The sequence below is a fragment of the Zootoca vivipara genome, chromosome 16 (genome assembly GCF_965207765.1).
Source record: "Zootoca vivipara chromosome 16, rZooViv2.hap1.1, whole genome shotgun sequence".
In the NCBI taxonomy this organism is placed as follows: domain Eukaryota; kingdom Metazoa; phylum Chordata; class Lepidosauria; order Squamata; family Lacertidae; genus Zootoca; species Zootoca vivipara.
In genome coordinates this window covers 33696157-33724083 of record NC_142599.1, presented here as the reverse complement: position 1 = coordinate 33724083, position 27927 = coordinate 33696157, and the positions used below count along the sequence as shown (strand labels likewise).

The 27927-nt window shown below is 50.6% G+C and overlaps 1 protein-coding gene across 3 annotated transcripts in view; it reads left to right on the top strand.

Annotated features, from left to right (window-relative positions):
- The first annotated feature begins 7873 nt into the window (after positions 1-7873).
- ZBTB7B (zinc finger and BTB domain containing 7B) overlaps positions 7874-27927 on the top strand; it is a 57825-nt gene continuing 37771 nt past the window's right edge. Inside the window, exon 1 of one of the 3 annotated variants that reach the window (XM_060269745.2) lies at positions 7874-8017. In XM_060269745.2, coding sequence (XP_060125728.2) covers positions 7987-8017 — 31 coding nt within the window. In that variant the 5' untranslated portion in view covers positions 7874-7986. Of the gene's footprint in view, positions 8018-8281; positions 8448-14722; positions 14853-27927 lie in introns of those variants that run through there. The other 2 variants (XM_035097667.3, XM_060269746.2) reach the window with 2 other exon arrangements.

The window sequence follows — 27927 nt, the reverse complement described above, 5'->3', positions numbered from 1 at the left end:
AGCCCACAAGCAGGCCCAGAGTCCCACAATATTGTCTACACTGACTGGCAACATCTCTCCAGCATGTTCAGGCAGGGGTCTCTCCCAGCCTTGCCCATACAGGAGGGCAATCCTGAACCCATATTGACTCTTAATGACTCTAAAACATTTCCTTGACAGGAGGGAAAATATGGGAGAAACTTTCTCCAAATGGTTCTTTCACTTACAAGTCTTACAAATGCTGTCTTAAGGGGCGTGTTTTGTGTAGGGAATAGGGTAGGCCTGTGACCTGGATTCAAGAACTAAAGTATTTACCATCTCAAAAGAACCGCCTAGGCCAGGCATGTCCAACAGGTAGATCGTGATCTACTGGTAGATCACTGGAAATCTGTGGTAGATCCCTGGCTCTCCCCAAAGCAGCTCAGCAACTTTGGCTCCCCTAAAAAAGCTATACATCTGTGCTCTGAAGCCCCCAAAACAGGGCTTTCCTTCCTAAAGACGCTCAACTTTAACCCAAACCCTCCAAAACATGGATGGCTATCCTTCCTAAAAAAAGCTCAACAACCTCAACCTGAACCCCCCACTGCCAGTTTTTAACTCTGTGAGTAGTTCGCAGTCTCTTGGAGGTTGGCCACCCCTGGCTACCGTAGGCTGGCCAGGTAATGCCTTTATCAGGTATCTTGGCAGACAGGAGAGAAGCCGCACTCTCAAATTTCTGTTGTAAACCGCCTCTTTCTGTGATGTCTGGGTGGTCTTTGGCTAAGGGGTTTGCCAATTCCTGAAGTCTTTAAAGGTCCTTGTACGTACAGTATACCTTTGTTCTGGGTCTCTCGCCTCCTTGCAAGGAGCAGAGGGGACTCTGTTGCAACAGGGAAATAAAGATCTCCCTTGCTTTTTCTGGATCCTGCCTCCACCCATTCTTCTCTGACTGACAGCGGACTTCGGGGACACCGAGTCCCTTGATGTCAAAGCCAACCCCATTTTTTAATCTACCGGTATAATGCCACCAACAGTCTGGGCCAGTGGAGGAAGAGGTGAAAAAAAGCGCAGAGGGCTCCCACCCTATCTCCCCCTTGCAGGAACTGTTCCTCTCTGACGGGGCCTAAAATTAGAAATCAGGTGTCAGGGTCGGTTTCTGGAGGCGCAGAGTGGTTTACGTACGCCTCCGAGTGTGGCTTGCCTTTCATGCCTCTCCTGAGCCCGCCGTTCTTTCCTCAGCCCCTCTGAAGTGGTTGACACAGGAAAGCTTCCCCTCCACCCGAGGCGGACGCCCCCCCAAAGCGAGCGCCGCTAGATCCCTTCAGCCACAGAGTTTGCCTCCTGCCGCGTGGGGTTTTTCAAATCAGTGCACGCCATAAAGTGGAGTCGGCGGCTTCAAGGCCTCCCTCCGCTGTCGGAGGCAGTGTACTGGGAATCGGAAGGGGGGGGAAGGAAGGCGCTGCTGCAGTTGGGGGCTGCTCGGGGGCTTCCCATCAGGGGCATCTGGCTGGGCACTGCCAGTTGAGGGTGCTGGACTAGGTGGCATAGCTGTCGAGTTTTCCCTTTTCTCGCGAGGAAGCCTATTCAGCATAAGGAAATTTCCCTTTAAAAAAAGGGAGAACTTGACAACTCTGCTAGGTGGGCCTTTGGCTAATCCAGCTGAGGTCTCCTTATGCGTATCAGTGTCTTCGTGCCTTGCCTGTGGACCTCCCCGGAGGAATCTGAATGACCACTAATAGAGGTTGCTATTCAACCTCTTCCCCTTTCGTACCTACGGGACCGCCTCTCCTGGTAAGCCCCACAGAGGACCTTAAGGTCCACAAATAACAACATGTTGGAGATCCCGAGCCATACGGCGGTTAGACTGGTCTCAACTAGGGCCAGGGCCTTCTCAGTACTGGCCCCGACTTGGTGGAACGCTCTCACAGGAGACCAGGACCCTGCAGGATTTGACATCTTTCCGCAGGGCCTGCAAGACAGAGCTGTTCCGCCTGGCCTTTGGGCTGGACTCAGTCTGACCCCTATGTTTTCCTCCCTTATGGTTTTGGACTTGGGCCTTTTTAAAAAAATGAGGCTACATTTAAAATTGTATTTTAACCTGTATTTTAACTAATTGTTTTCTTTTTATGCCTTATTGTAATTTTACTGGTGTCAGCCACCCTGAACCCGGTTTTGGCTGGGGAGGGCGGGGTATAAATAAAAATTTATTATAATAATATTATTATTACTATTTCTTACTGTCAGAAAGTTCTTCTGATCTATAGTCAAAAATTAGTAACTTGAATCCATTGGTTAGGGGATCAGGGCAAGCAGGGGCACAGGTTTTTTTAGTTTGACCCAAAGATGTTCAGCTTTTTGGGCAACCTTTTTTTGGCAACTATTTGGCAAAATAGTTTTTTTGAGCTATTTTTAAGGGAAATCGCCAAAAACGACACTGCTGACACTTGGGTTGCCATACATCCGGATTTTCCCGGACATTTTTGCAATTTCCGGCCGGGCACTGCTTCTGGCTGCAGTAATCCAGCTATGTCCAGGAAATTCCGGACGTATTATGGCAACCCTAACAAGAACTCACATTTTTTGATCCACAGCCTCTTGCATTTTGATGGGCCTTAGGTCTCGTGCCAATGAAGAACAGGAGAAAAAGTGAAAAGGAAGAAAGCAGTTCACTATGGCTGCAAAGAGGAACCTACTAATTAAAAGGACTCAGTTTCAGAATTTGCAATCAGAACTAGCTGCTTCCAGGGGAACAGGATCAGGGAGCGACTCACTAAATATGTAGGTCTGTAGCAGCAGCTAGTGACCACTGGGGCATGGGCGGGGCATCTGACAGGAGGCGGAGCTAGGGTTGGGAAGAGGCGGAGCTAATGCAAAGCAGGCAGCCCTGTGCACACTTACATGCGTCAGCCCCATTGAACACTAATAATGATGATGATGATAATTTTATTAACCTCAATGCGATTTCACAATGCAGAATAAACATATTAAAACCAACTGGAACCCTAAATTTTAAATAACTGCAATCTCAAATCCGATACAGATACCGACTAAGATGATGACAGTGGGACTTACTTTTGAGTAAACCTTTGAGGGTGGGGCTGTGCAGGACGTGTTAAGATCACACAACCAGGAAATGTGCAGCAAAGCAATTTGGGAAGGTGGGGCGCCCCCCTGAAAATCACCCTGGCTGTGTACACACCAAGTGTTTAAAGCACGTTGAAAGCATATCCCCAGCCACCAGTTTTGGGAACTGTAGTTTACTCCTAATTGGAGCTACAGTACCCTGAACAAACGACATTTCCCAGTATTCTTTGAGCGGGCATGCTTTAAATTTACGGTGTGCAGCAACAGCAATGCTTTGTCAGACCGCTTCTTCCACTGGTCTATGCACCTTGTTTGTTTATTCGTTCGTTTTTTGCTTTGTTTACATCCTGTGTACTAAAAGCAAAGTTGTGGATAGCTGGGCGATGAACACATACAGACAGCAAATTCAAATAACTCAAGATATTCATTTCATTCATTCATTCCATTCATGAATCACTTCCCACAAAACATCTCCAAGCGGTCTCACAATAAAAACAGCCATCGAAACAATTATGCCATTTCATATATTAAAAACAATTAATAGTAAAAACAATTATAACAATTTTTTTAAAAAAATTAGAAACACTTTCATATGTAAAATCAGCTTGAAATCTAGTGTGCCTAGGATTCAGTAATTCTCTGAGAGTCAGGGCAGAATACTGTGATCACCTCACGTAGTATATACTTATAATAATTATTACTATTATAAAATATTTCCTCCAAGGAGCGCAAGGTGGTGCAGGTAGTTTTCTCCCCCTCCCCTTGTCCCCACAACAACCCTGTGAGGTAGGCTCGGCTGAGTATGAGCGACTGGCTCAAGGTCTCACACAGAGAGCTTCAAGGCTGAGTGGGGATTTGAAACCTGTTCTCTCCCAGGTCAGTGGAAGCATAAACATGTTGTGAATAAACAAACAAACAAACATGACTTTGGGCATGTGCAGAGTGCATTCTGCTGAGCTTGGGCTAGGTGGCATACAGTAAATACCGTAAGTAAAAAATAAAAAGAAAGCAGAACAAAAACCTCAATTACCAAATAAATGGAAAATAAGACAAAAAACCATTGAGTCAAAAGTTCTAGAGATACAAAACAAACAAACTTCGAGATGGCTCTGTCTTGATCTCAGGGTCATGGGTTCGAGGCCCACGTTAAGCAAGAGATTCCTGCATTGCAGGGGGTTGGGCTAGATGACTCTTGTGGCCCCTTCCGACTCTACAATTCCCTGATTCGCCAGGCTCCAAAGTTAAAGTGCAGGGATAGACCCTGATGACATCATTCATGGAAAGGGCTGGGTAAACATGAAAGTATCACAAAGATGGTTCTGGAGAAAACTCCCTGGGAAGACTGTTCGGTCACCAGGGAGCCACTCCTGAAAAGGCCCCCTTCTCTGGTTCTCACCAGCCTCACTTCATCCAGCTGGGAGCCTCCAAAGAGGATCTTAAGGTTCAGGGAGGTATATAGTCACTTGCACCCACTGAAACACTCTGTACATGCTCAGGAGAACTTGCACCTCTCCTTACCCCAACAACACTCTGTATGTGCTCATGGGAAACCTTAACCTGTCCTTACTGAAATGCACTCTGTACGTGCTCAGAAGCATGCCCAGTGCTTCTTACTGCTATGTAAGTACTTTAATCTGTCCCTTTTGAATCGAAATGCACTCTGCACCCACCAAATTACCACTGTCACCTGTCTTAATTGAGATGCATTCTCCACCGGCTCAGGGGCACTGCCTTTTAAAATGCACCCTGTGCAGGCCGCTATACCACTCTGCACATGCTCAGGAACGCTTCCCCCTGTCCTTGCTGAAGCGCGCCCTCTCTATGTGCTCCAGGGCATTTTCTACCTTGAAATTCACTCTGCCCCTGCCAAATTCCAGTAAGGAAATTGTATGCAGAGAAACGCACACATCCGTTCTTCCGACTCTTATGACTCTATGTGAAGGCAGAGCGCATGGCCATCGCAAGCTCCTCTCCCTTTCTCTCTGTTTGCAACACAGATTGTAAGCTCCTCGGGGCAGGGAGCTGCTTTGGTTACACCGTGCCAGAGCAACAGAACAATACGGCCTGAGCTCTAATCCCGAGAGGTGTGTGCGCTTGGGGTGTGGGTGGGGAAACAACCGCTAAGGCTGGGCTTTTGTGATCCCTCGGAGTCGGCACACACCCGAGCCTTGCTGGGCCCAGATCCTGCCTCCCTCTTGGAACGGGCTCTCCCCCACTGCTATGGGGCCTTGGGCTCAGGCACTTCAGTGAGATAATGTCTGTGCAAAGGGACCTATTTGCCTTGGCAAGGGGTCTGTGAGCTTCTTCCAAGCTTTCCGCCCAGCTCTGCTTAAAATGCTCTCCTGCGTGTGGCTGTTTCTGACTCAGGCTGAGAAGGAAGGGAACAGGATTGGGAAGCAGAGCCAGGAATTTTTCCATGGGGGGGGGGGAGGACGAAGCTCTTGGCTGCGCACTGGGTGGGGCGGGAGGGTCTGTTCAGGTGAGGCCAGGTGAGTGTGAAGCGAGGAGGAACACGGTGAGCTCTTCTCCCACCCGCCCGTCAGGCGGCAGCCAAACAGGTTGGGCCTGTGTGTGTGACCCCACCCAGTTACCTGCAAGGGGCGGGGGGGGGGGCGTTGAGCAGGGATAAGGGAGTCTACGCCACCCTGCCCAGCATGGCTGGAGAGTTTCCTTTGCATGGATCAGCGCCTGGGCACTTTGCTGGATCAACCCCCTCCCCATCCGCACCCCACAACCAGCTGTGGGGCAGGGTCCGTGGTTCATTCAAGGCAGGCCTCGCACTCTGGAGCCTGGGCTTATTTCATATTACATAATCTAAACGGCTGCCTACACACATTTAAAGCTCATGGCTTCCCCTGAAAGGATCCTGGGAACTGTAGTTCACCCCTCACAGAACAGGTCCCAGCGCCCTTTAGCAAACTACAGTTCCCAGGATCCCATAGCCTTGCACTCTAGCATCGTATAGCAGGCAAATCTTGAAGATGGTTTGTGGATAGGACCGCCTTTCCATGTACCTCTCTCTCTTACCCCCCACCCCCTCCCCCAGTTCTGCAATTTCTTGAAAATCACTCTGGATCCGTTAATACAAAACACATTTGCAGCGTGTTTGGAGTCCACAGATAGGAAAGAATCCAGAGATCCTCTTCCCAACTATTTGCTGCCAATCTTCTAGGCTTTGGTGTCCCAGAAGTCTTCTCTCTGCTAGCCCCTCCTCAATCCCAAAACACAAGGAACCCAATCTCATTCTGCTTCTAGTGGGGTGGTCCACCAGATACCCTCCCCTCATCCTGCTCCCTCCATTGTAAACCACCTTGTGGGATATCTTTGGGAGAAGATAAGGTTGAGGAGTAAACCTTACACGAATCCAGAGCGGAGCCCCTAAGACGGTTGGGTGGCGCCCCTGGGATGTCACTTCGGTGCTTACAAGTTCCCACTCCCTTCTCAAACTCCTGTGTTGCATGCAGGAATCCAGATTCCAATTGGATGATCCTGGCCAGCTTCACCTGACCCTTCTTTAACCCTTCACATGCCCAATAGTAGGAGTTCTGCTGCCCAGTTGTTAAGCATGTAATGTGAACAAGTACCTGGAGAATGCGGATCAGACTCTGAGCAAAAGAGCGTTTTCAAAATCTCTCAACAAAGCCCCCATCTGCATGATAGTCATTTGACGCACATTTATGCCACTGTAAACAGTCACGGCTTCCCCCCAAAGAACCCTGGGAGCTGTAGTTAGTTAGGGGTGCTGAGAGTTGTTAGGAGACCCCTCTTTCCCTCTCCCCAGGGATCTCGGGGAATTTCAGACCCGTGAGAAGAACAGGGGTCTCAAAATAATTCCCAGCAACCTTTACAGTTCCCAGGATCCTTTGGGGGAAGCCACACTTTTAAAAGTGGCACCAGAGTGCTCTGTAGTGCAGATGGGGCCTAAGTCTCTTGAAGCAGAAATGTAGCCTTTTGGACTTTGAAAGCAAAACCATCCCCTTCAGTTCCAACGGTCCGGCTACGCATGCCAATGCTGGCACCTCCTAATCTCGCCAGGTTGAGTGGGTTCCGTAGAGGCCGCTTATTCACTTTCTTGCAGGAGGAATCCAGGGCCTGACGAGCTCGCTTGTTCACCTCTGCCCTCCCCCTCCCTTTTTCCTTTTGCGCCATGCCTTTCCAAAGGCAGCAAGCTGCCTGCGCACAGGGTTATTTCATTATTATTGATTTGCAAGCAGCAGCTCTGGGGAGCCTAGGTTATTGCTCCAAAGAAGTGGCTGCATAAATACAACATGAAGAGGGAGCGGTGGGCCTCCACGTGGCCTGTAGATGGTGCTTAGGGCGTGTGCGCGCTTTGGGCTGATCCGGAGCCAGATGGCTTCGCTGCGGGCTGCATCATCCAGGCCAAGCGCTGCGGCGCGGGGGGGGGGAGGATGAGAAGGGGGTGATCCCTTCCAAGTGGGAAGTCCCCTCCCCACTTTCCCCTGCCCCACCGCCTGAGGATTAAATCATCCTTTCCGCTTGCAAACTTCTCTTCCGCAGCCTCGGATGATTCAGCTGTTCCTAGTTCTCTCCTCAAGTGACCGAAATGACGGCCCCCCCAAACCTACCCAGGCCGGATCTCCAGTCCACCCTCACCCCGAGTTTGCAGAAGCCCGTTAACCCTTGCAAGGATTCCCAGCAAAGGGGGGGAGCCTTTGCAGAGAACCCAGGCGTCCGACGGATAAAGGGAAAAAAAGAGAGAAAGGGATCTGATGGCCGCCAGCTTTTACGACCTGAAATAACCCTCTCCCCTCACCCAACCCACCCAAGGCGCTTAGGAGGCGGGTGCGGAGGGATGAAGGGCGGCGGGTCCCGCCAGTGGGAGGCGAAGGATCGTCCGCTCCGTCCAATGGCGAGGCGGCGCAGGCGGGATCGTCCCCGCTGTCTTGGGAAGAGGAGGGAAAAATAGGACGCGACAGCGAGAGGATGAGATGGCGAGTGGAACTGCGCGAGCCAGGTGCGGAGAAGGCGGGGCGCCGGGAGGCTCGGGGGCGGGGCTTGGCGCAGGTGGGGGCGGGGCTTGGCGCAGGTGGGGTGGGGGTACACGGGCGCGCAATGTCGTAGTTGGGGTGGGGGTTGGAGAGAGGGAGAGTCGGGGAGGGCTGGCCTCCTTTTCCGGGTTGTGGGAGGCTAAGGTCGCCTGGCGCAGCTGGGTTGCTAAGCTGGAGGGGGGCGGGGGAGGAAGGACAGGTGAGCCGGGGGCGTGGCCAGGACAGGTGAGCCGGGAGGGGGCACAGAGAGGCAGAGGGGATCGTGCGCGACACTCCGCCGCCGACACCGGCCAGCGCAGACACGCGCGCGGGACGAGCGCAAGAGAGATCTCGGTATCTATTGAAAAGTGTCCACGGAGCGTCCCGAGAACCCGGCCGGGAGGGGAAAAAATTGGGGTGAGTCCGATCCTCCGCGGCGGGGCGTCGATCCTCTGTAGATGGGGGTTCTGACTAGTCGGCTGGGTCCCAAAACTGAAGCTCACCAGGAATTTGGAAATTCAAATCCCCCCCCCAATTTCTCCTTCGAAACTTCCTCTCTGCTTCCCGGAGATTTAAACACACACGCGGAGACCCCGAGAGCAGAAGTCGAGCCCCACATAGCAAGCTGCGTGGGGGGTGGCTGGGTGGGAATTTCCTTAAGGCTCTTTTTCCTCTCCACCTCCCCACTACCCCCCCGGTCACCTGCTTTCCCCAGATCCCTTCTTCTCCCCCACCCCCACTTCCCAATAAGAGGTGATGTTATCATGTTAGGACGCAAAAAGGCATGTTGGGGATAAGATCGGGGCGGGCGTGAGCCGTTTTCCCACCCCAGTTTTTTAAAGCCTGGTTTTGTCGGGGGGAGGGCAATCTTTTGGAAGTCACGCCCGTTTTTCTCTCTCCCTGGCTTCATACCAGTGAATGGAGCCAATTGATTGTATGGGTATATTGCACTATTTGTTTCTGTGGATCGAGAGTTACGTTTCTGGGGAGGGGGATGTTTCCCCTCTTTTTTGGGGGGGGGGGATCACTCCACCATTCCAGGCCCTTTTGAGAGTGGATGAACTCTGTCCCTCCTTTGACAGGTTCCTTGTTTACTCCCCCCCCTTCTTGAGTTTGAAGATTCCCAGCTTGGGGGGCTATTTTTACCAATTCGCAAAGGTTTCCCAGCAACGTGGCTGGTGCCAGGGTATTCCTGCCACGCCTGGGCCTTGGCGACTTTGGAGAGGTCAGGATCCTCTCCACTGTTTATCCTTTGCCCTCTCTGCGCTGTGGGTTGCACTGCCCTGGCATAAACTGTGGGCATGTTATTGTGTGCAGTTCCCCCCCCCCCATCATCATATGCCACCCACACCCCCTGTCACAAAATCTTCTTGTCCAGCCAGGCAGGCAGGTTGCCAGGGGGTGGGCCGCGTGTGCCCGCCAAAAAGGCGTCGTTCAAATAATGGTGGAGCTGGTTTTAATTGTTGGACCTGTTAGGTTTGAATAGGGGTGAGACATGACCATGACTTGTCCTCGTCTGAGCTGGAGATGGTGCTAAGGGCAGGTGGGCATGGTTGAAGGAGAGCAGGCAGTGCCCCACGAGTGCCCAGTTGCTGGACTGTAACCTGGGGGGGGGGACTTTCTTAGGACGTGAGCTTCCTTGTTAGCTAGAGTTGCTGTCGGGCTTGGATCCCACCTTGCTGCTGTTGCAGGATTCCTTGCTTCCGTATTTGACTCCAAATACCTTATCCCACTGAAGCTAAGACCCAGCCATTCTTGTGAGCAAGAAGAAGCTGGGGTGGCACCTGTGGCTTCAGCGCTGCCAGGGAGGGAGGGGCCCAACTGGGATCTTGTCCCATGTGCCTCCATCCCCGCTTCTCACTCTCTACCACCCGCAAGCGGGGAATGAATGGCAAGTAAGCAGAAAGCTGTTTTACCTGCCTGGCACGCGAGTGGTGAAAGCAGGCCTTGTCTCAAATGCAGAAGTGCCCTTTGGAATCCAAAGGGTATGATTCTTAAGGTGCCCGTTTTGCTTGGGTGCTGTGTTGGTAAGAATTGAGTGGGTGGCTTCTCTTTTTTTCCCTTTTCCTTTTGGGCAAACTTTACTAGTTGGACTCTGCCCTCCCAAGTTACACCCAGCCCCACTGATTACCCTTCCCTCCCTTAACAGGGATGTGTGTATAGGTGTGCTCACCTTGGCAAGACTGGCAGCACCCTGTGAGTTTCTTACAGGCAACTGGTTGGCCGCTGTGAGATCAGGATGCTGGACTAGATGGGCCATTGGCCTCATCCGGCAGCTGGCCTCCTCTTCTGTTCTTATTGGGAGCCTTGATTCTTGGGGTGGGACTTTTGCTTGGGGTTTCTCCTGACTGTTCGGCTTTCCTCACCCTCCGGGGTGTCCTGAAACAAGTTTGTAAAGTTAGGACAAAGGGGGAGCTTCCTTCTCTCCCTCCTCCACTTTCAGTGGAATGAAATGCACCTTATGGTCCAGATGGTAAAAAAAAAAAGAGCAATATTATTGGTAGCACTACAAGGAAAGTGCTTTAAACATATTAAAATAAGGAGGAGTATTCCTACTTTTAGGAAGTCTGCTTAACATCGAAGTCGATGAGTGAGAGAGTTACAAGGACGGGGAGAAAAAGGAAGAAAAATGTGATAATTTGAATCCAATAACTGTTTTCTTTTCTGAAGTACATATATTTTTTATTGGCTCACTGAATAAAACTTTCAAATCGATCATGATATGACAATGGAAGATTCCTTAGCTATGTATTTTAAACTAAGGAATCTCCCATCATAGCTGTGGTGGTTTCCGAGCCTGGCAAGAGTTGCTAGCTCCTAGAAAACAGCCCTTTCCCACTTTTGTTTCTTGTAAATACAGCCCACAAGAAAGAGTCACCATCCTCTGCCCCTTGACAATAAAACTATTCCATCCGTCTTATTTCAGCGTACAGAATAATATAGATGGCCCATATGGCCAAACAAGTCTGATTGATAAGACTGATGAATACAGTACTATAAGCTATTATGTTCCAATGTTGTTGGACTGGCAATCTCTCCTAGGCTGGTGAGCCCGGTTAATGACCCAGATTAGCAACTCGGAATCCAGAACTTGGAAGTGGTGGTTACTCCTGGAGACTGAACGCAGGGTGTGATCTTGTCTGTGTGGCATCAGAATTTTGTGGGGTCTTTGACGGTTTTGTTCGTGTGGATCTGACGTTCTCTTCTTCCTTATCACAACACCTTAATACTTTTTTAAACATCATTGAAATATGGATATTAGCTCAGTGGTAGTGTATCTACGTTGCATGGAGAAGGTCTCGGGTTCAGTTCTTTGGCATCTCCTGATAGGGCCGAGAATGCTCTCTACTTGAAACCTGGGCTGCTACCAGTGTTTTCCAAACTTGGGTCCCCAGCTGTTTTTGGACTACAACTCCCATCATCCCCAGCTAGCAGGACCAGTGGTCAGGGGTGATGGGAATTGTAGTCCCAAAAAAATAGTGGGCAACCCAAGTTTGGGAAACCCTGGTGTACAGAACTGGATGTACCAAAGGCCGCTTTGCTATGTTCCTATAAGTCTCTGCTTCTTATGCCGGCTGGGAGGTTGTCTCCCCCCAGCTAGATTATTTTAGCACTCTGATTTTGACTTCTACCGGTATGTTTATATTATATTGTCTAAGTATATATATTGTGATTTCTGTTTCACAAATAGGATGCTCTTAATAGTTCTAAAGGCTTCAGTTGGACACTGTCTCCAGAAAACCAGAGAATTAGTGGTGAGCCGCATCCAACTAAGTTATACTCAGAGTAGACCCACTGGCCCAATGTTAATCATGCCCATTCGTTTTGCTGTGCCTACTCCGGGTATGATTAAGAGCTTGGATGCAACCTCATAACCACCCGTTCCGTCTCGACGTTCGGTCCTTCGCACCCACGCAGCACTCACTGCCCCAGTCGGGACGTGGGTCATGTCCATACCATACATTTAAAGCACTCTTATGCCACTTGAACCATCAGGGCTACCCCCTTGCCCCAAAGGATCCTGGGAACTGTCAAGGGAATTGTAGCTTTGTGAAGGTGAGAACCATAGTTTCTAGGATTGGCGGCCAATCCCGCTTCCCAGGGAGCTCTGAGAATTGCAGATCTGTGAGGGCAAAGATGAGGGGGTCGCCGAACAACTCTGCCCCCTGAGCAAACTACAGTTCCCAGGATTAACAAGCAATCTCCCTTCCCAGGGAACTCTGGGAACTGTAGCTCAGTGACCGAATGACTTTCAGCCCCCTTGGCAAGCTACGGTTTCCCAGGATTCTTTGGGGGAAGAAGAATAATTTGGCTGCTGAAGTAATACAGTAATAAGAATAATGATAATTTATTATTTGTACCCCACCCATCTGGCACGAGAGCATGGATCGTAAGCTCTTCTCGTGTGTAAAGGTGGACACACAGTTCTTTGCCCACCTGCATGGCAGAGGAGGAAGGGTGACGGTTCTTGACCTGCGGAGGCTGCGAGGCGAGCCAGGCTCACCCGCCTGTTTGCGCAGACCCACCTCCCTGAGGGCTCTGAACCGGCAGCACAAGGGTGAGCAAGGTGGGGAGGCAGCTAAGAATACACCTGCGCCATGTCCCCAGGTGTCCTCCTCATGTGCCGGAGGTGGGGGGAGGGGGGGCTTGTGAGGCAACAAAGTGGATTGTAGGTTGGCGTGTGTGTGTGTGTGTGTGTGTGTGTATGGGGAAGAGCAATAAATAGCAGGCAAGGACGTGAGGAAGGTAAATGCTGGGATTAAGGCATCCCAAAATTAAACTGAGCCCCACCCCTGGTACCTCTTTGGCAGCCCGTCTTGGTTTTAACTCCCCCCCCCACACTTTTGTTTTGTTCGTTTGGTAAGATTTGTGCACCGCTTGATTGTTTTTTAAAAAAAGAGAAAAAGCCTAAAGACTGTGTACAAAAACAGTTAAATGGTTCGAGAAGACCAATCAACAACAATGATTTAAAATATATTTTTAAAAAAAATTTAATTAGAATGACGGGAAGCTGGGTGTTATTCAGCCACGCTTTATCCCTTAAAAGTGATATGCGTGATTAAGGCTCATTAATTTCAGTGGGTGCTTGTGAGAGAAACGTAACTGAATGTCACCAGCTTTTCCATAATGATGGCGTTTTGTGCTGGCTGACTGGTTAGGCTTTCTTCTGAGCATGTGCAGAGTATCAGATGCAGTACTTATTTGCCTCAGACACCAGCCTGTTTGTGTGCGAAGATGTGCACCTAGAAACGCAACTAAGCAGATAAAATTGCCACTGTGTGTGTGTGAATATTCTGATATCGCCAGCTACACTTGCAGTGTATTTTGCTGTAAAGCCCTCAGTTCATTTGCATGCATTAAGAGGGAAATGCAGATTTTAAAACGATCCTCAGAGCATGCGCTAAGTTCCCTTCCTTTCTTCTCTGATAGAGAGCGGGTGTCGACTAAGCATGGTTTTGAAACAGCTGTGTCGAAACCCAGGTTTCCAGCTGCATCACTGCTTGAGACTCGCACTTAGTATTTTTTTCTAATAAAAAGAAGAAAAAGCCCTGGGATGTGGGAGGGGGCGTTTACACTTATGGCCTATTTTTGGCCTTGCTTTTCGCTTAGCTGGGTGGTCTCGTGGGTTGAGTCTTTGGGGACTCCTTCCCTGCTTCTTGCTCCTGCAGCCTGGGCAGAAATTCAACAGGTGCAGCATTCCCCTCCCCACCAACCCATGTCCTTCCTGAAAGTTTTGCTTTTTCTATCTGTTAAAAGGGTGTGGGTGTGTGGGTGTTTTGCTGGTGACTCCAAATGCCAGGTTTGAAACCGCTGACGGGCGAGGAGGTTGGGGTTTCGGAGGCCCGAGGGACGGCCAGCGATGCAACAGGGTCCGCCACAATGTCTGCCCGCTCTCCGGCCTGGCTGGTGCTCCGCTTTCTGCTCTTGGTTTTGGAGCCGTGGCCTAGTTGGGCCGGCTGCGCCCAACGTGGCCTGGTTGCCGTGGGAGCCTCGGCTTCTGCTGCGAGGCGGGAGCAGCCATTCCGCCTCGCAGCAGCCAGCCTCCTCAGGGGGAGGCTGATGAAACCGTGGAGAAATCTCCCTCCGTGTGCCGCGCCCTGTTCTCTGCTGGAGGTGCCCCCCTCCCTCGCCGCCCCAGGGTGGGGGACGACGCTGCCCCTGAGCTCCTCCGCGCTCCATGGCAACCCTGCGTGGCACACATCCCCGGCCTGGCTGCCGTACCCCAGGCGAGGCCTGTAACAGGAGCCTGGCTTGGCAGGGGGAAACCTGCGACGAACTGGGCGCAGTGCCAACCGGTTGGCACAGCCGAGCCGAGGGAGGGCGAGGAGGGCTCGCCCACCAACCTTTCCCTTTCTTTTTTCCTGCAGCTTCCTTGGGAGCACCAAACAGTTTGCGTGCTGCTGCTGCCGCTGCTGGTGCTACCCCCCCCTGCCCCCAGCACCAGTGCCAAGGCGACTTGGCGAAGAAAAAAGTACCGGTTGCCAGTACTTGTGCCACTGTGCCCGGCTGAAGGAGGCAATGGAAAGGCAAGGGGGAGAATCCTGTTTGCAAACTGATATTTGAGGGGGCGCTTGTTTCTGTGCGCAAAGAAAGTGGGTAGCCTCCCCTGGCAACAGTTGGTATGACTTGGCAAAGTTCCCCTCCCTGGGGTGGCGGGTGGGGTGGGGTGGGGGGAGAGAGAGAGCAGGTGACGAGTCGGAAGCAGAAGTGGGTCAGGCCTTGCTGCTGTGCCGGGGCCGGGCAGGGCTCGGCGGGCACTGTTGCCACAACCCTCCTGACACTTCAGCTGCTCTTTCACCAGCCACATGGGCACCGGATGGGGTAAGAACTGGAGAGCCCAGGGTTTTGGGGGGTGGGTGGGTAAAGGAGGATTTCCTGCCTTTGGGCTGCCCCCCAGGGGCTCCCATGATCACTCTGTCTTAATTTTTAGCCTTTAAACTTTTTAGAGGAACCTCTCGTTGCCGTCTCCCCCGGCTTGGTTTTTCTCGCTCCACCTCGTGACACACCAAGTTGGGGGGGATTCGAACTCCGATCCGGGTGGCTGTTCCTGATCATTAGTGTGCAGAGTCGATCATCCCTGGCATGAGAGGTGTCAGTGGCTGGGGGGTGGAGTGCCAGGCTGACTGAGGGTCTTGCAGATGCTTCTGGACTCCATCTCCCATGTTCCCCGACCATTGGCCATGCTGGCAGGGGCTGATGGGAGTTGGAGTCTAACATTGGTCGTTCCTCATCCCTGCTTCCTCATCCTCTGTAAATGCATTTGGTATGGGATCCCTGATTGGCTGGGACATATAGGATGGGGTCGGGGATCTGCGGCCCTCCAAATACCGAGGGCCGCAGGTCCATTCCCACTGCTGCTACAGATTATTGCACCCCTTAGCCTTGTTCTTTAGGTCACTGCTGTGGGGCACGGGTGGGGCAGAGAGGGTAGGTGTGTGAAAGAGAGAGAGCTTGCATGGTTCCCTCTTCTTCCCAGGAAACTCGCTGTTCCTTTCAGCTTGGCCTAAATTGCCTAATTAATATTCATACATATACACATATCAGTTAACAGTGATTGCGTGCGAGGCGCTATAATTCCCTGGTATTCGAGGACATGTGCAAAGGCAGTGTAGCATGGATGTGTGGCTTTTGGGGGGTGGCGGTGATTGCCTCCCCCTCCCCACCCACCAATATTTGGGCATTGACCTGTGGCGCCCTGGTTCTAGGCTGTGGGCACCCTTAGGACCCGCACTGCAGAGGTGTATAAAACAAAGGAGACGTATGACCCTCCACCGTGTGGGTTTGGGGTGGCAAAGAAGGAGCCATGGCTTCCTCCCCACAAGATTATTGGGAATCTGTCGTTTGGGAAGGGTGCCGAGAGTTGTTAGGAAACCCATTATTTCCCCTCTCAGAGCTACAGTTCCCTGAATGGTTTAGCAATCGGAGCTCTGGGAACTGTAGTTCTGTGAGGGGAATGGAAGGCTTCTAAGAACGCTCGGCACCCTTAAAAAAAAAAGCTACAGTTCCCAGGCTGTGTTACCAGGCGCAAGTCCAGTTGCGACCACGTGGAGATCTCCGGTTGCCGAGATCCAAGTTGATGGTGCTGTTTGGCCATTAGATTGTATGTGACACTGTTCCCAGGATTCTTGTAAGGGAAGCTACAGTGGTTGAAGCGGTCTAATTGCGGTTTAAACTGGGCAAAGGGAGAGTGCGGCCTTTGTTGTGGGGTGAGGACTGGGACTCCCTTGCTGGGAAAAGGAGGCTTTGCTTGGGGCCTGGCTGAGTGTGCGCACTGCGCAATTGTGGGTGGCTGTAAGCTGTGGCCGTGGGTGGGACTCAGGGTTGGTGTACAGGCTGTGGGATTATTGTTGCAATTCTCCCTCTGGCTGGCTCAGCCGCTTGGAATTGGAGGAGAGGGTCAAGACAGATTTTAACTCTTGTGTGTGAGAGAGTGCCAGAATCATCATGGCTGTTTTTGGGGGGTGACTTTGTGAGGTGCTGGGGAGGCATCGTAGGTTGGGACGAGGGCTCTGTCTACTTCCCGCTCCACACCAGAAGTTGAGAAAAACCCTGGTGGTCAAGGTGTTTTGGGTGCTGGTTTGGGGAAAGCCCAAAAAAAACCACCTGTTTTTGGGTGCTGGATTTCAAAAAATGTGAGGCTCTGGGGTGGGGTCCCCCCTCAGTGGTGGTTTGAAAGCACAGCTTGGTTGACTGACAGCTCTGTCTCCTATTCCCAGGCTGTGGTTACTCCTCAGTGTGGAAGGAACTCTTTGCATGCTCAGATGCACTCTTGGTTATTATTGTTTTTTGTGTCAGAGAGAAGTGCATACCTGGCATAGAAAAGGGTTTCTGGCCTAGGTTTGGTCCTATATATAGTTGCCCCACCTGGAAGAAACCACTCAAGACTTCCTGTTCCCCCGGACCTTGGAGGAACTTATACGGGGAGAGTCTTATAGGGAGGCACTTTTGACCTTATTCCTGTGTCCTGGGTGGGAGTCAGTCTCACCTTTCTTCCTAGCGCGAGGTGAATTGCTTTCTAACAGCAGTTTAATGGGCAGGAATCCAACAGGTAAACTTTCCCCACCCTAGACAAGGACGTAAACTTTCCCCACCCTAGACAAGGACCCACCCTAGATAAGGATAGCTTCGCCTGTGGGATGCTTGTCTGAGATGCCACAGTCTTGAGCCCCAAAAAGCTCAGCCCTAAAAGAGTTGGCAGTCTTGCAGTGGGACGGGCGCACTTGCCTTGGCACTGCCCACTAGCGATGCCCAAGGGTATGGATCTAATCTTGAAGAATTGGGGGCACTACCATTCTCCCCTCCACACACACCGCAGTAGGTAAATATATATTATTTTTAAGTAGGTTTCCACTATTCCCCCCAAAAAAACACGAAATGCAAAACGCCAGTTTTTCCAACTGTGGTCTGTGGACCATTCTTGGCTCAATGGCTTCATCCAGATGTTTGCATTAACGATCCTTGCTGGTTTTTAAAATTGATTTTGATTCCTTTTTATTTATTTATTTCTTATATCGTGTTTTCTCGTCTCACCATTTGGATCTCACAGATTAAAAAATACAATGGAAAACAATTGCTACACCAGGCGTGGAAAATCATGGTCGGCCAAAACTCTCAGCAATTTTTTCCAGGGGTCTGTTTGGGTGGATGAGGTTAGAGAGGAATCTATCTATCTGTCTATCTATCTATCTATCTATCTATCTAGTCCATTGCTATCCTTGGGTAGCAATATTTAACTAACTGACCAATTGCATCACAGGTATCTCGGTTCTGCCCCCCCCCCCCGCCCCCAAACATAAAGCCTGCTGGGCCCACTAAAATAAAGGCAGGCTACGCCCATGTCGCTATCCCAGATTCTTCTCCAAGGAGGTCAAAATGGTCCCCGCCTCCTCATTTAATCCCCACAACAACTCTGCAAGGCAGATTAGGCTGAGAAGGCTGAGGTCACACTCGGGGAGCTTCAGGGTCATGTTCAAATTTGAACCTTGGTCCGACACACAAATGTATGTGTCTTGTGAGGTATGTGTGTACATATGAAATCTATTTTTCAGAAATGAATGAATGAGTTACCTTTGAAATCTCCGTATCATATATGTAAACATTTGCTTGTGAATAAGTGAGAAACCTTTTCCTTTACAGCAGCAAAAGAAAAAAAAATTCCTTCAGTAGCACCTTAAAGACCAACTAAGTTTTTATTTTGGTATGAGCTTTTGTGTGCATGAACACTTCATCGTATCTGAAGAAGTGTGCATGCACACGAAAGCTCATACCAAAATAAAAACTTAGTTGGTCTTTAAGGTGCTACTGAAGGAATTTTTTTATTTTGTTTCGACTCAGACCGACACGGCTACCTACCTGTAACTTTACAGCAGCAAACATTCTGACCTTTCCCCCCTGGTATTTATTTGTTTATTCAAATTGATATACATAGTTATAGGTACCCAATTCCAGTTCTTCGTTGCCTCTCTTATCCTTCTATAGGAGCCTGTCATCCCCAGCTGACTTTTTTAATATTGCAATTTTATGTCGTGAACAGCCCTGAAATCTACGGGTACAGGTTGGCATGCAAATTTTAATAACAACCATTTTTGTAGTTTCCAGCTGCTCTGTGAAGATGGGGAATTTGGGGGGAGCTGCTGAACCTGAGGATATTCCCCACCCCCACCCCCAGCAACTGCTTCTAAGTCCTCGGACGCTTGTCTTTGCTATTCCAGATGTTGATGGACTCCAGCTCCCATAATTCCCTGGGGCTGCTTGGAGTTGGAGTCCAGCAGGGCCGGCTACCCTTGTCCTGCAGAGATGCACACGACAACAGAGGCACACGGTGTTCTTCCAAGCTGCCCCTTTCTGCACCCGGCTCAACGCCCACTCGGCAGCAGCGGACCCCACCCAGCCGCCTCTCCCGAGTCCCTCGGGGCCAAGTCCCACCCTGTAATGTTCCCTGAATGACTCCACCTCCTTCCTGCTCCCCTCCTGGCTCATGAAACACTTTGCAATCTCTCCCTCCAGCTGTGCCCTGAGCATGCAGAGCGGGTGGGGAAAACCTTTGCCCGGTAGGACAAACCAGCCAACATGCTGGAAGGGGTTGCATCAAGTGCGCTTCCTACTCGGGAGTAGACCCCGCTGAAACAAATGGACGTGGCTAGATTTTTGAGCGGGACTTAGCCAGGTACGACGTCAAGGTGCTAGCTAGTCCCTAAACCAGGGAATTGGAGTGTTCCTCTGAGCACGTGCAGAGAGTTCTCTGCCCTTTCTAACTGCCTGCAACCAGCAGGACAGCTATAATTTTTCTGGCCTCCTCAGGAATGCGACACTGAGGTCTTTGTGCACAAGAGGAAGAAAGTGGGCAATACATTTTTCTTTCTTTCTCTCTCCACCCCCTGGGGGGGGGGGATGGCTTGTGGCCAATCGAATTTGTCCTTCCCATTTCCTAGACTTGGGTTCTGTTTCACCAGCTCCTTCCTTTCTCTACTCTTCCAGCCATGCCTTCCGTTTTTTCTCCTTGTGCGTTTTCCTTTTTTGAGAAGGGTCGCAGGGGGTGACGGCAGCGCATGGTGCGTATCGCCAAAGCTGCATTGATTTCCACTCCCTTGCAAAAAAAACCCCAAATTATTATTTACTTTAACTTTTTGGTTGGATCCCCCCCACTCTTTTTATTACAAAAAATAGCTTAAAGTGGCTTCAGGCAATAAACAAACAGTGCATGTTAATACCAGCATAAATCTAAAATGGGAGAAACCTAAAAAATTGTTCATATTTTTAAAAGGCAGGACTAAAAAGACCCACCCACTGAAGGAGCTCGCAGATTAAATGAAAGGTTGACGGGAAATAAAAGTTTTTGCCTTATGCCTAAAGATATCTAGTGTTGGTGCCAGCAGATCCTCTCTGGGGAGAGCGTTCCAGAAGCAGGGAGCCACCACCGAAAAGGCCCTGTTCTCATGCTGCCACCCTCCTGCTGGAAGGGGCTCACAGACAAAGTCTTCAGGGGACGATCTGGGTCAGTTCATGGAAATCTCTGCTTCTCCTAACCACCTCTTTTAAAAAAATGTCTCTCTGCAAAACAACTTAAAGTATTCAGATGGTGCCAATGTCTTGCCGCTGCTGACCTGAAGATTGGTGGTGCCCGTCCTTGGCACGCAAACCTAGGAAGCAGTCGATTCTCTGCAAAGAGTTTAGGTGCACCTGGAAGGGCGAGGTGGGGGACATGGCTTGAGGTGTTAGGCCAGCCTCTTTGCTCTGAGGCTCTCCTTGCCAGTAATTGTGATTCTGTCCTACCTTACAAGGGTGTTGTAAGGTCAGCTGGGGGGCCTGATCAGCCCCGATAGCAGAACGAGGTGGTGAAAATAGGAATAATTCCACAGTGCTTAGAGAGGAGCTGGGAGTGGTGGGGCACAGCAAGTGTGCCACTTCAGGCTGCAGGTATGTGTGTGGGGTGTGTGTGTGGCTGTGGGGTGCAACTGTGGAATTCCCCATCCTCATTTGCTCCTTGCGCCAGCCCTGTAAGGTAGGTCAGACATCGGGTTTCAAGAGGTGATTGCAAGATTTGGGAACAGCTGGAAATTACAACTGGGATGATATGTCCAAATAAAATTATAAGGGAGGAAATGATTAAATGGAAGTCAACAAATGTGTCTCTGTGTACCTACCTACCTACCTACCTACCTATCATCTATCTATCTATCTATCTATCTATCTATCTATCTATCTATCTATCTATCATCTATCTATCATCTATCTACACAGAGAGAGAGAGAGACATACCCCAGATAATAAGAGATAAAGGGTCAGAATGTTTGCCCTTTGAAAGGAAATGAATTTAAGCATATTTTCATTTTTTTACAAGCAAACGTTTAAATATTTGGTATTGATATTTTAGAGATAATTCATCCATTTATTTAAGAAAAGAAGATGAATATTTACCATATGTATCATTGGTTCCAATTTTCCCCTCCCACCAAACTCTTTGAAAATTGCTGGGGGGGTGGGGTCCTTACTAGATCACTTTATGATTTTTGTTCTCATTGTAGCAATTGTAGACGCTGTATGATTTTGAATTTTTATTCTTTCTTCCGCATTGCATTTAACGGCATTACAAAATATAAGAAATAAACGAAGCGATAAAAAAAATACAATATGGATATTTCATGCGATGAAAACGCCGTCTCCTGTCTTTCATGATGTAGCCGAAGAAATGGCGTGGGTGGGCGACCTGAAATGAAGCGTAGTTCTGGGAGCCCCCGGTATAGATTTTTAAAGTCAAGATAAAATACAGCGGTGGTGGTTTGTAGGATGGCGAGTAATGAAGGTGCCACATCAGGATGCCTCTTTGAACACTCACGTCTTCCCCCAAAGAATTCTGGGAGCTGTAGTTCGTTAGAGGTGCTAAGAGTTGTTCGGAGACACCCCTATTCCCCTCCCAGAACTACAATTCCCAGAGTGGCTCTGCAATCAATCCCTCTTCCCAGGGAACTCTGGGAATTGTAGCTCTCTGGGAGAGGGTGGGGCCTGTTGCGAAAAGTGGGTGGAGCGACTATCATAGATTTTACCTTTGTGAAATAGACTTATTTTCTATGCACACAAAGTCCTTTACACCCCACTCTGTCCTCCATTTCCAAGCAAGTTCAAGAATGGCAAAAACCAGCAAGGAGGTTGCGAAGCAAGGCTGGTGTGGGGAAGGAGGTGTATGGGGAGAGTCCCAAGGGCCAGAGAGAGAGGCTGGGAGGGCCATCAGTGCCCCCACATCAGTCACTATCTCAGCTGGTAGAGCATGAGACTCTTAATCCCAGGATCCTGGGTTCGATTCCCACGCTGGGCAAAAGATTTCTGCGACGTGCTGGGTTGGACCAGCCCATCTGACGCTACAATTCTGTGCTGATTCTAAGGCGGCGTTTCCCAACCTTGGGGGATCTCCAGCTGATTTTGGACTACAGTTCCCATCATCCCTGCCCGCTGGTCTTGCTAGCTAGGGATGATGGGATTTGTAGTCCAAAAAAAGCTGGAGACCCCCAAGGTTGGGAAACACTGTTCTAAGGCATCTTCCTATTTAAGTCAGCCCTTTATTCATAAGCTTGAGGACGAGAATATATATATATATATATATATATATATATATATATATATATATATATTTACAGGGAGGGCAGCAGCTCATTGCTGTGCGCAAGGTCCCATCTCCTGGTGGGAAAACAGACCCCCCCCCCGGTAACCCACTTCTGCCGGGGGCGGGGAGACAGCCATTTGAAATTTAGCCTGGCATGGTGATGTATTTCTGATCAAAAAGCCCCATAACACAGCAAGGTATTGCAGCGTGAAAATATAAAATTGGGACGGAAGCAGTGGCCTTATAACAGGGGTAGGCAACCTAAGGCCCGGGGGGCCAGATGCGGCCCAATCGCCTTCTCAATCCGGCCTGTGGACGGTCCAGGAATCAGTGTGTTTTTACATGAGTACTAGTTACATGAGTAGAATGTGTCCTTTAATTTAAAATGCATCTCTCGGTTATTTGTGGGGCATAGGAATGCGTTCATTCCCCCCCCCCTTCAAAATATAGTCCGGCCCACCACAAGGTCTGAGGGACGTTGGACCGGCCCCTGGCTGAAAAAGGTTGCTGACCCCTGCCTTATAATCAAGAAAGCGAAGGCAACAGGCTCCGTGTCTGAATGAGGCCTTGAGTCTAAGGCCAGGGTGGGGTCCCGGGACGTCTCTTCTCTTAATAACCACTTCTGGTTTGCGACAGAGAAGGAGAGCGAGCGAGAGCGAGAGAGAGCACTTGCGACAGTCGCTCCCACCCAGGCTGAGTCACGGGCCTCTCCAGGAGGTCTCTCTCTCTCTCCCCCCCCTCATGGTACCACCCTGAACCCTCCTTGCCACACAAGGTGCTTTGGCCTCTCCCTTGCCTGCTTCGCCCTCCTTATCTCCCTGCTTGCCTCACCTGGATTTCCAGGAAGTGCAATGACCTGGCTGGTGGCGGCGGCGACCAGAGTGTGGGGTAGCAGCTGGGGGGTGGTGGTGGCAGCTGCATTGGGCAAAAGGACAGGGAGTGGTTATACTGCCCGGCTTTTGTGGCTGCTTTAAAAATATCTTTTAAAAGATTTTCACCGAGGCAGAGGCGAGGCTGGGGTTGTGGGCTGCAATATCTCAAGGACTGTCACGCCCCATATGAACCAACCGGACCCTGAGATCATCCTCCGAGGCCCTTCTTTGTGTGCCTCCTCCGCGAGATGTTCTGAGTGTGGCAGCATGAGAGCGGGGCCTTTTTTGCAGTGGCTCCCCGTTTGTGGAACGCTCTCCCCGGGGAGGTTGAGGTGGTGCCTTCATTTAGGCGCCAGGCCATGGGTTGATTGACGTCCAATGCTTTTAAAAATGTGTTTGCGTGAAGGGGGATTACAGTCATACCTCGGGTTACAAACGCTGCGGGTTGCGCGTTTTCGGGTTGCGGACCGCGCCGAACCTGGAAGTACCGGAATGGGTTACTTCTGGGTTTCAGCGCTCGCGCATGCGCAGAAACACAAAATGACGTCATGCGCAGAAGTGCTGAATCGCGTCACGCTTGTGCGCAGATGTAGCGCTTCAGGCTGCGGACGCTGCGGGTTGCGAACGTGCATGGATCACATTCGCAACCCGAGGAATGACTGTATTGAGTTGTTGTTTTTAGTTATTATGCATTTTATGTTCTCATCTTGTAGTTTTATGTTGCGAACTGCCCTTTGATCTTCAGATGAAGGATGGTATAAACAACAGCAGCAACAACAACAACAGAGCCTCCAGTTGCAAGAGCAGTGTACCCCTTGAATAGCATTGGGGAAACCAGGAAGTTGTTGGCTAGCAGAGAGCGAGTGGAGCCCTCTGGTATAGTATATACCACCTCCAAGTAGCAGGTGGACGGGAATGAAGCAGCAAGCTGTTGGCTAGCGTTGCTAAATATGGAGCCTCTAGTTGCCAGGGCAGTCTACCCCCTGAATAGCAGGTGGGCGGGGATAAAACAGGAGGTGACTGTCGTTGCCCTTTGTGCTTTGGGGCAAAATGTTGGGTCAAAGCCCATGGTGCAGAAGAGATCCTCTGAAAGCTGGATGCCTCAGGCTGACTACGCGGAGCCTCCATGGATGGGGGCAGCCTACCTTGGAATGCCGGCAGGGGCAGAAAGACAGGCCTCTCCTCTTTCCTCCCCATCCCAGAGACACCTAGACCGGCTTCTGTCGGGAAAGAGACTCAGTGGCCCTGATCCACTTTGGAGGCACTTCCCAAGCCTAATTGTTGCACAGAGGGAAAGGGAGGTGTGGGTTGTCGCGGTTTGTGGCTATGCGCCGCTAGCCGGTCCTTGAGACAGCCTCAGCCCATCCTGTTGCCATCTTAGGCGTCGTTGCACAAGGGAGTTGCAGCGCAAGCTGGCAACTGCCTCTTCTTCCCTTTCCACCGCTGTGCCCGTTTTTGGGGGCTAGACCCTTGTATCCTGGGCTCACCCTCGCTGCCGAGGCCTCTGGGACGAATGCTCGAGCGCATTTGAAGCACATAGGGAGAGGTCCTTGGGTGCTGGTGGGAGGGAGAAATTGCCTTATATGGAGAGAGTCAGACCACTGGGGAGCCTTTCCATATAAAGTAAGATTCTAGTCCTCAGGTTTCTGAATAAAGGACTGATTTAAATAGGAAGCTGCCTTACTCCATATCAGGCTGTCTTGCATCAAGCTCATTTTGTGTCTACATTAGCAAAGCAAACACTGTGCAGAGTCGCTGGGGCAACCCTGCCAGATGGGTGGGGTATAAATAATAAAATTATTATCAGTATTTGAAAAAACCCGCTATGGTCCCTCGACTTGATCACATCTCCTTCGAGCAATAGACTTGGAGAGAGTCTTGAAGAGGAAAGGGTTCATCTATTCGATATTTATTCTTCCATTTATACCCCATTATATATTTCCTCCCAGGAGCTCAAAGTGGCAGGCGTGGGTCTCTCATTTTTCTTTCATCCTCACAACACCCCTGCGAGGTAGCCTTGCACTAGCCTAGGCCATACCAAAGGCAGAGTGCCATTCCCTTCCAGCCTAGGGGTATACTATAGGAACTTTTCACTTTCTCTTTTTTTTTTGAAAGTAGCTCTCCCACTTCTAAATTAACCTTATTTTCAGCCGTTTGGGGCCCCTTATCTCAGCGGGCCACACAACAGCCCTCCAGAGCGGACTGGCGCTATCTCTAGGCCGCAGTTGGAACGGGAAGGGTGGGAGAGAGCCAAGCCTGTTGGATGGGAGATGGCAATTCGCCTTCGCCCCTGTGCCCTCGTTGGGCATGCGGCCATCTCCTCCGCTAACCCTCCTCGGAACAAACCCATTGAAAGGAACTGGCCTCAGTTAGCCGTGCACATTCACCTTAATGGGTGTTGACTCTTGAGTAGGACCACCATAGGCTATGAACATTAGGGCGCCATTTTGGAGCCATCGGGCCTGGAGTCTTGCATGTCCCCACTCTCAGGACATATTGGTGTCGTGGTTCTGGACAAGGACCTGGGTTCAAATCCCACCCTGGCCATGAAGTTTACTGGGGGTGGCCTTGGAGGGGGGGGTGTCAGTCGCTCTCTCTTCCATATCCCACCTCACAAGGTAGTTGTGGGAATTAAACCCAGGAGGGCGGAGAGCCACGTACGCCACTTCCTTGGAGGAAAAGGCAGGACATGGGCGGTATCCCTGGGATACCTCAGCTGGTAGAGCATGAGGCTCTTAACCTCAGGGTCCTGGGTTCAAGTCCCACGTTGGGCAAAAAATATTCCTGCATGCAGGGGGTTGGGCTAGATGACCCTTTGGTGTCCCTTCCAACTCTCCAATTCTATGATTCTGTGGAATGGGCCCAGGGTGTGTTGGTGCCCAGAGGCAGTTGTGCCCCCCCATCCCTTGCTGGGCATCTTGCACAATGGAGCATGTTTTTCATTTCCCGAGGCTCATGTCGTCCGATGCCCTTCCAACCTATCCTAGCCCTGTTAGCAACCCACCCCCCTTTTGCAAGCCGCCACGCAGCAGTTCCTCTTTCGTATCAGCTGCTCTTCTTAAGTGGGTAGTAAACGGACAATCTTATTTCCTCGTTCCCTCTCTCTCTCTCTCTCTTTCGTTCTCTCTCTCTTCCCCCACCTGGGTGGGCTCTTCTTGTCCAGCTGGCTTGTTCATTTTCTCCTCACCGGGGTTGGGGGGGGAAAGCGGTTTGGCTCCCCACGCTGCAGCTGTGGGCGAAAGAAGAATCGGAAGCCTGCCTGTCTGGGAACCCAGGTGTCCGGGCGGAGGCACCTGTTTGGTGGTGAGCAGATTAAGGGACTTCCCTCCCCGCTCCCACCCGCATACTTAGAGTCTAAGGCAGGGGTCAGCAATCTTTTTCAGCAGGGGGCCGGTCCACTGTCCCTCAGACCTTGTGGGGGGCCGGACTATATTTTGGGGAAAAAATAAAAATGAACAAATTCCTATATGCCCCACAAATAACCCGGAGATGCATTTTAAATAAAAGGACACATTCTATTCATGTAAAAACATGCTGATTTCCGGACCGTCCGCGGGATGGATTTAGAAGCCGATTGGGCTGCATCCGGCCCTTGGGCCTTAGTTTGGGGATCCTGGTCCAAGGGCCCATCTGCCGTGAACATTTAAAGCAGGGTCACAGCTTTGCCCAAGGAATCCTGGGAACTGTCATTTGCGAAAGGGTGCGGAGGCCTGTTAGGACCTAGGGGACTCTGGGAACTGTAGCTCTGTGAGGGGAATGGGTGGTCTCCTAAGAACTCTCGGCACCCACAGCAAACTACAGTTTCCCAGGATTCTTTGGGGAAGCCATGGCTGTTTAAATTGGTATGGAACTGCTTTAAATGCATACATAGTGCAGATGTCGGGCGTAACTTAGTTTGCTTTCTATCGGACTGAGTCCTGGTTTGTCTGTTTTTTAAAAAACAGATTCGAGGGTTGGCAGAGTCCCGGGGCAAAATTACCCATAGGCAGCTGACTTAGTTGGTCAAGGGTGTGTTGTTTTACACACACACACACACACACACACACACACACACACAGTGTTGGACTGGGACTAGGGAGACCCAGGTTCAAATCCTCACTTATCCAGTTGAGGGACGACTTTGGGCCGACTCTTGCCTCTTGACCTACCTCGTGGGGTTGTCGTGAAGATAAAAGGAGAGTGGGAAGCAGCTGCTGGGAGGAAAGGTGGAATAAAAATGAAAACATACGAAGCCACTGCTTTTTCCATATCACACACTCACAGCCTGCATCTGGTCAGGTACTACCGGCGGACAAACCAGAACAGGATGCTAGGCTGGCCCGATCTAGAAGCCTCATCTTACGTTCTGATACGGGCAGAAACCAGCTCAGATTATTTTGAAGGGTGAATAGCCACAAGAGCCGTCTAGAACCTCCTGTTTCAGGAGCAGTCTACCTCATTCTCAGTTGCAAGTGAGGAGAGCTGCTTCCGGTTGACCACGCCATCTTGCTCAGACGGGGGTCCGCACAGCGGAGCGGACCTCGGCGCTTCAGAGGTGGAGGGAATCGTTCCAGCGAAGCGAAACCTCCTTAAAAGCCCCAAATCGAGCTTTTTGGGGACAGATTTTGCCTGGCGGCGCCAAAAGCGGGCTCTCTCCTCCCCGGATCGGCTTTGTTTAAGCCCCCGAGAGCGAGGAGGTGAACCGCGGCGGACAGGCTGACATTGCTGCTCTGAGAGTGCGAAGCTGCGAGTCTGGGAAGTGGAGGTGGCCAATTCTTCAAAGAACATTCAGCAAATGAATAGACTGTGAGTAATTTGGATTCTTTGGAATGTAAATTAAGGCAACAATTTGGACCTGGGAGAGAGGGGAAAAGAGGAAGCCACCCCCCCCCTACGGTAACATAAGAGACAGTAAACAGAAACCCGAAGCCGTAAACAGAAGATTTCA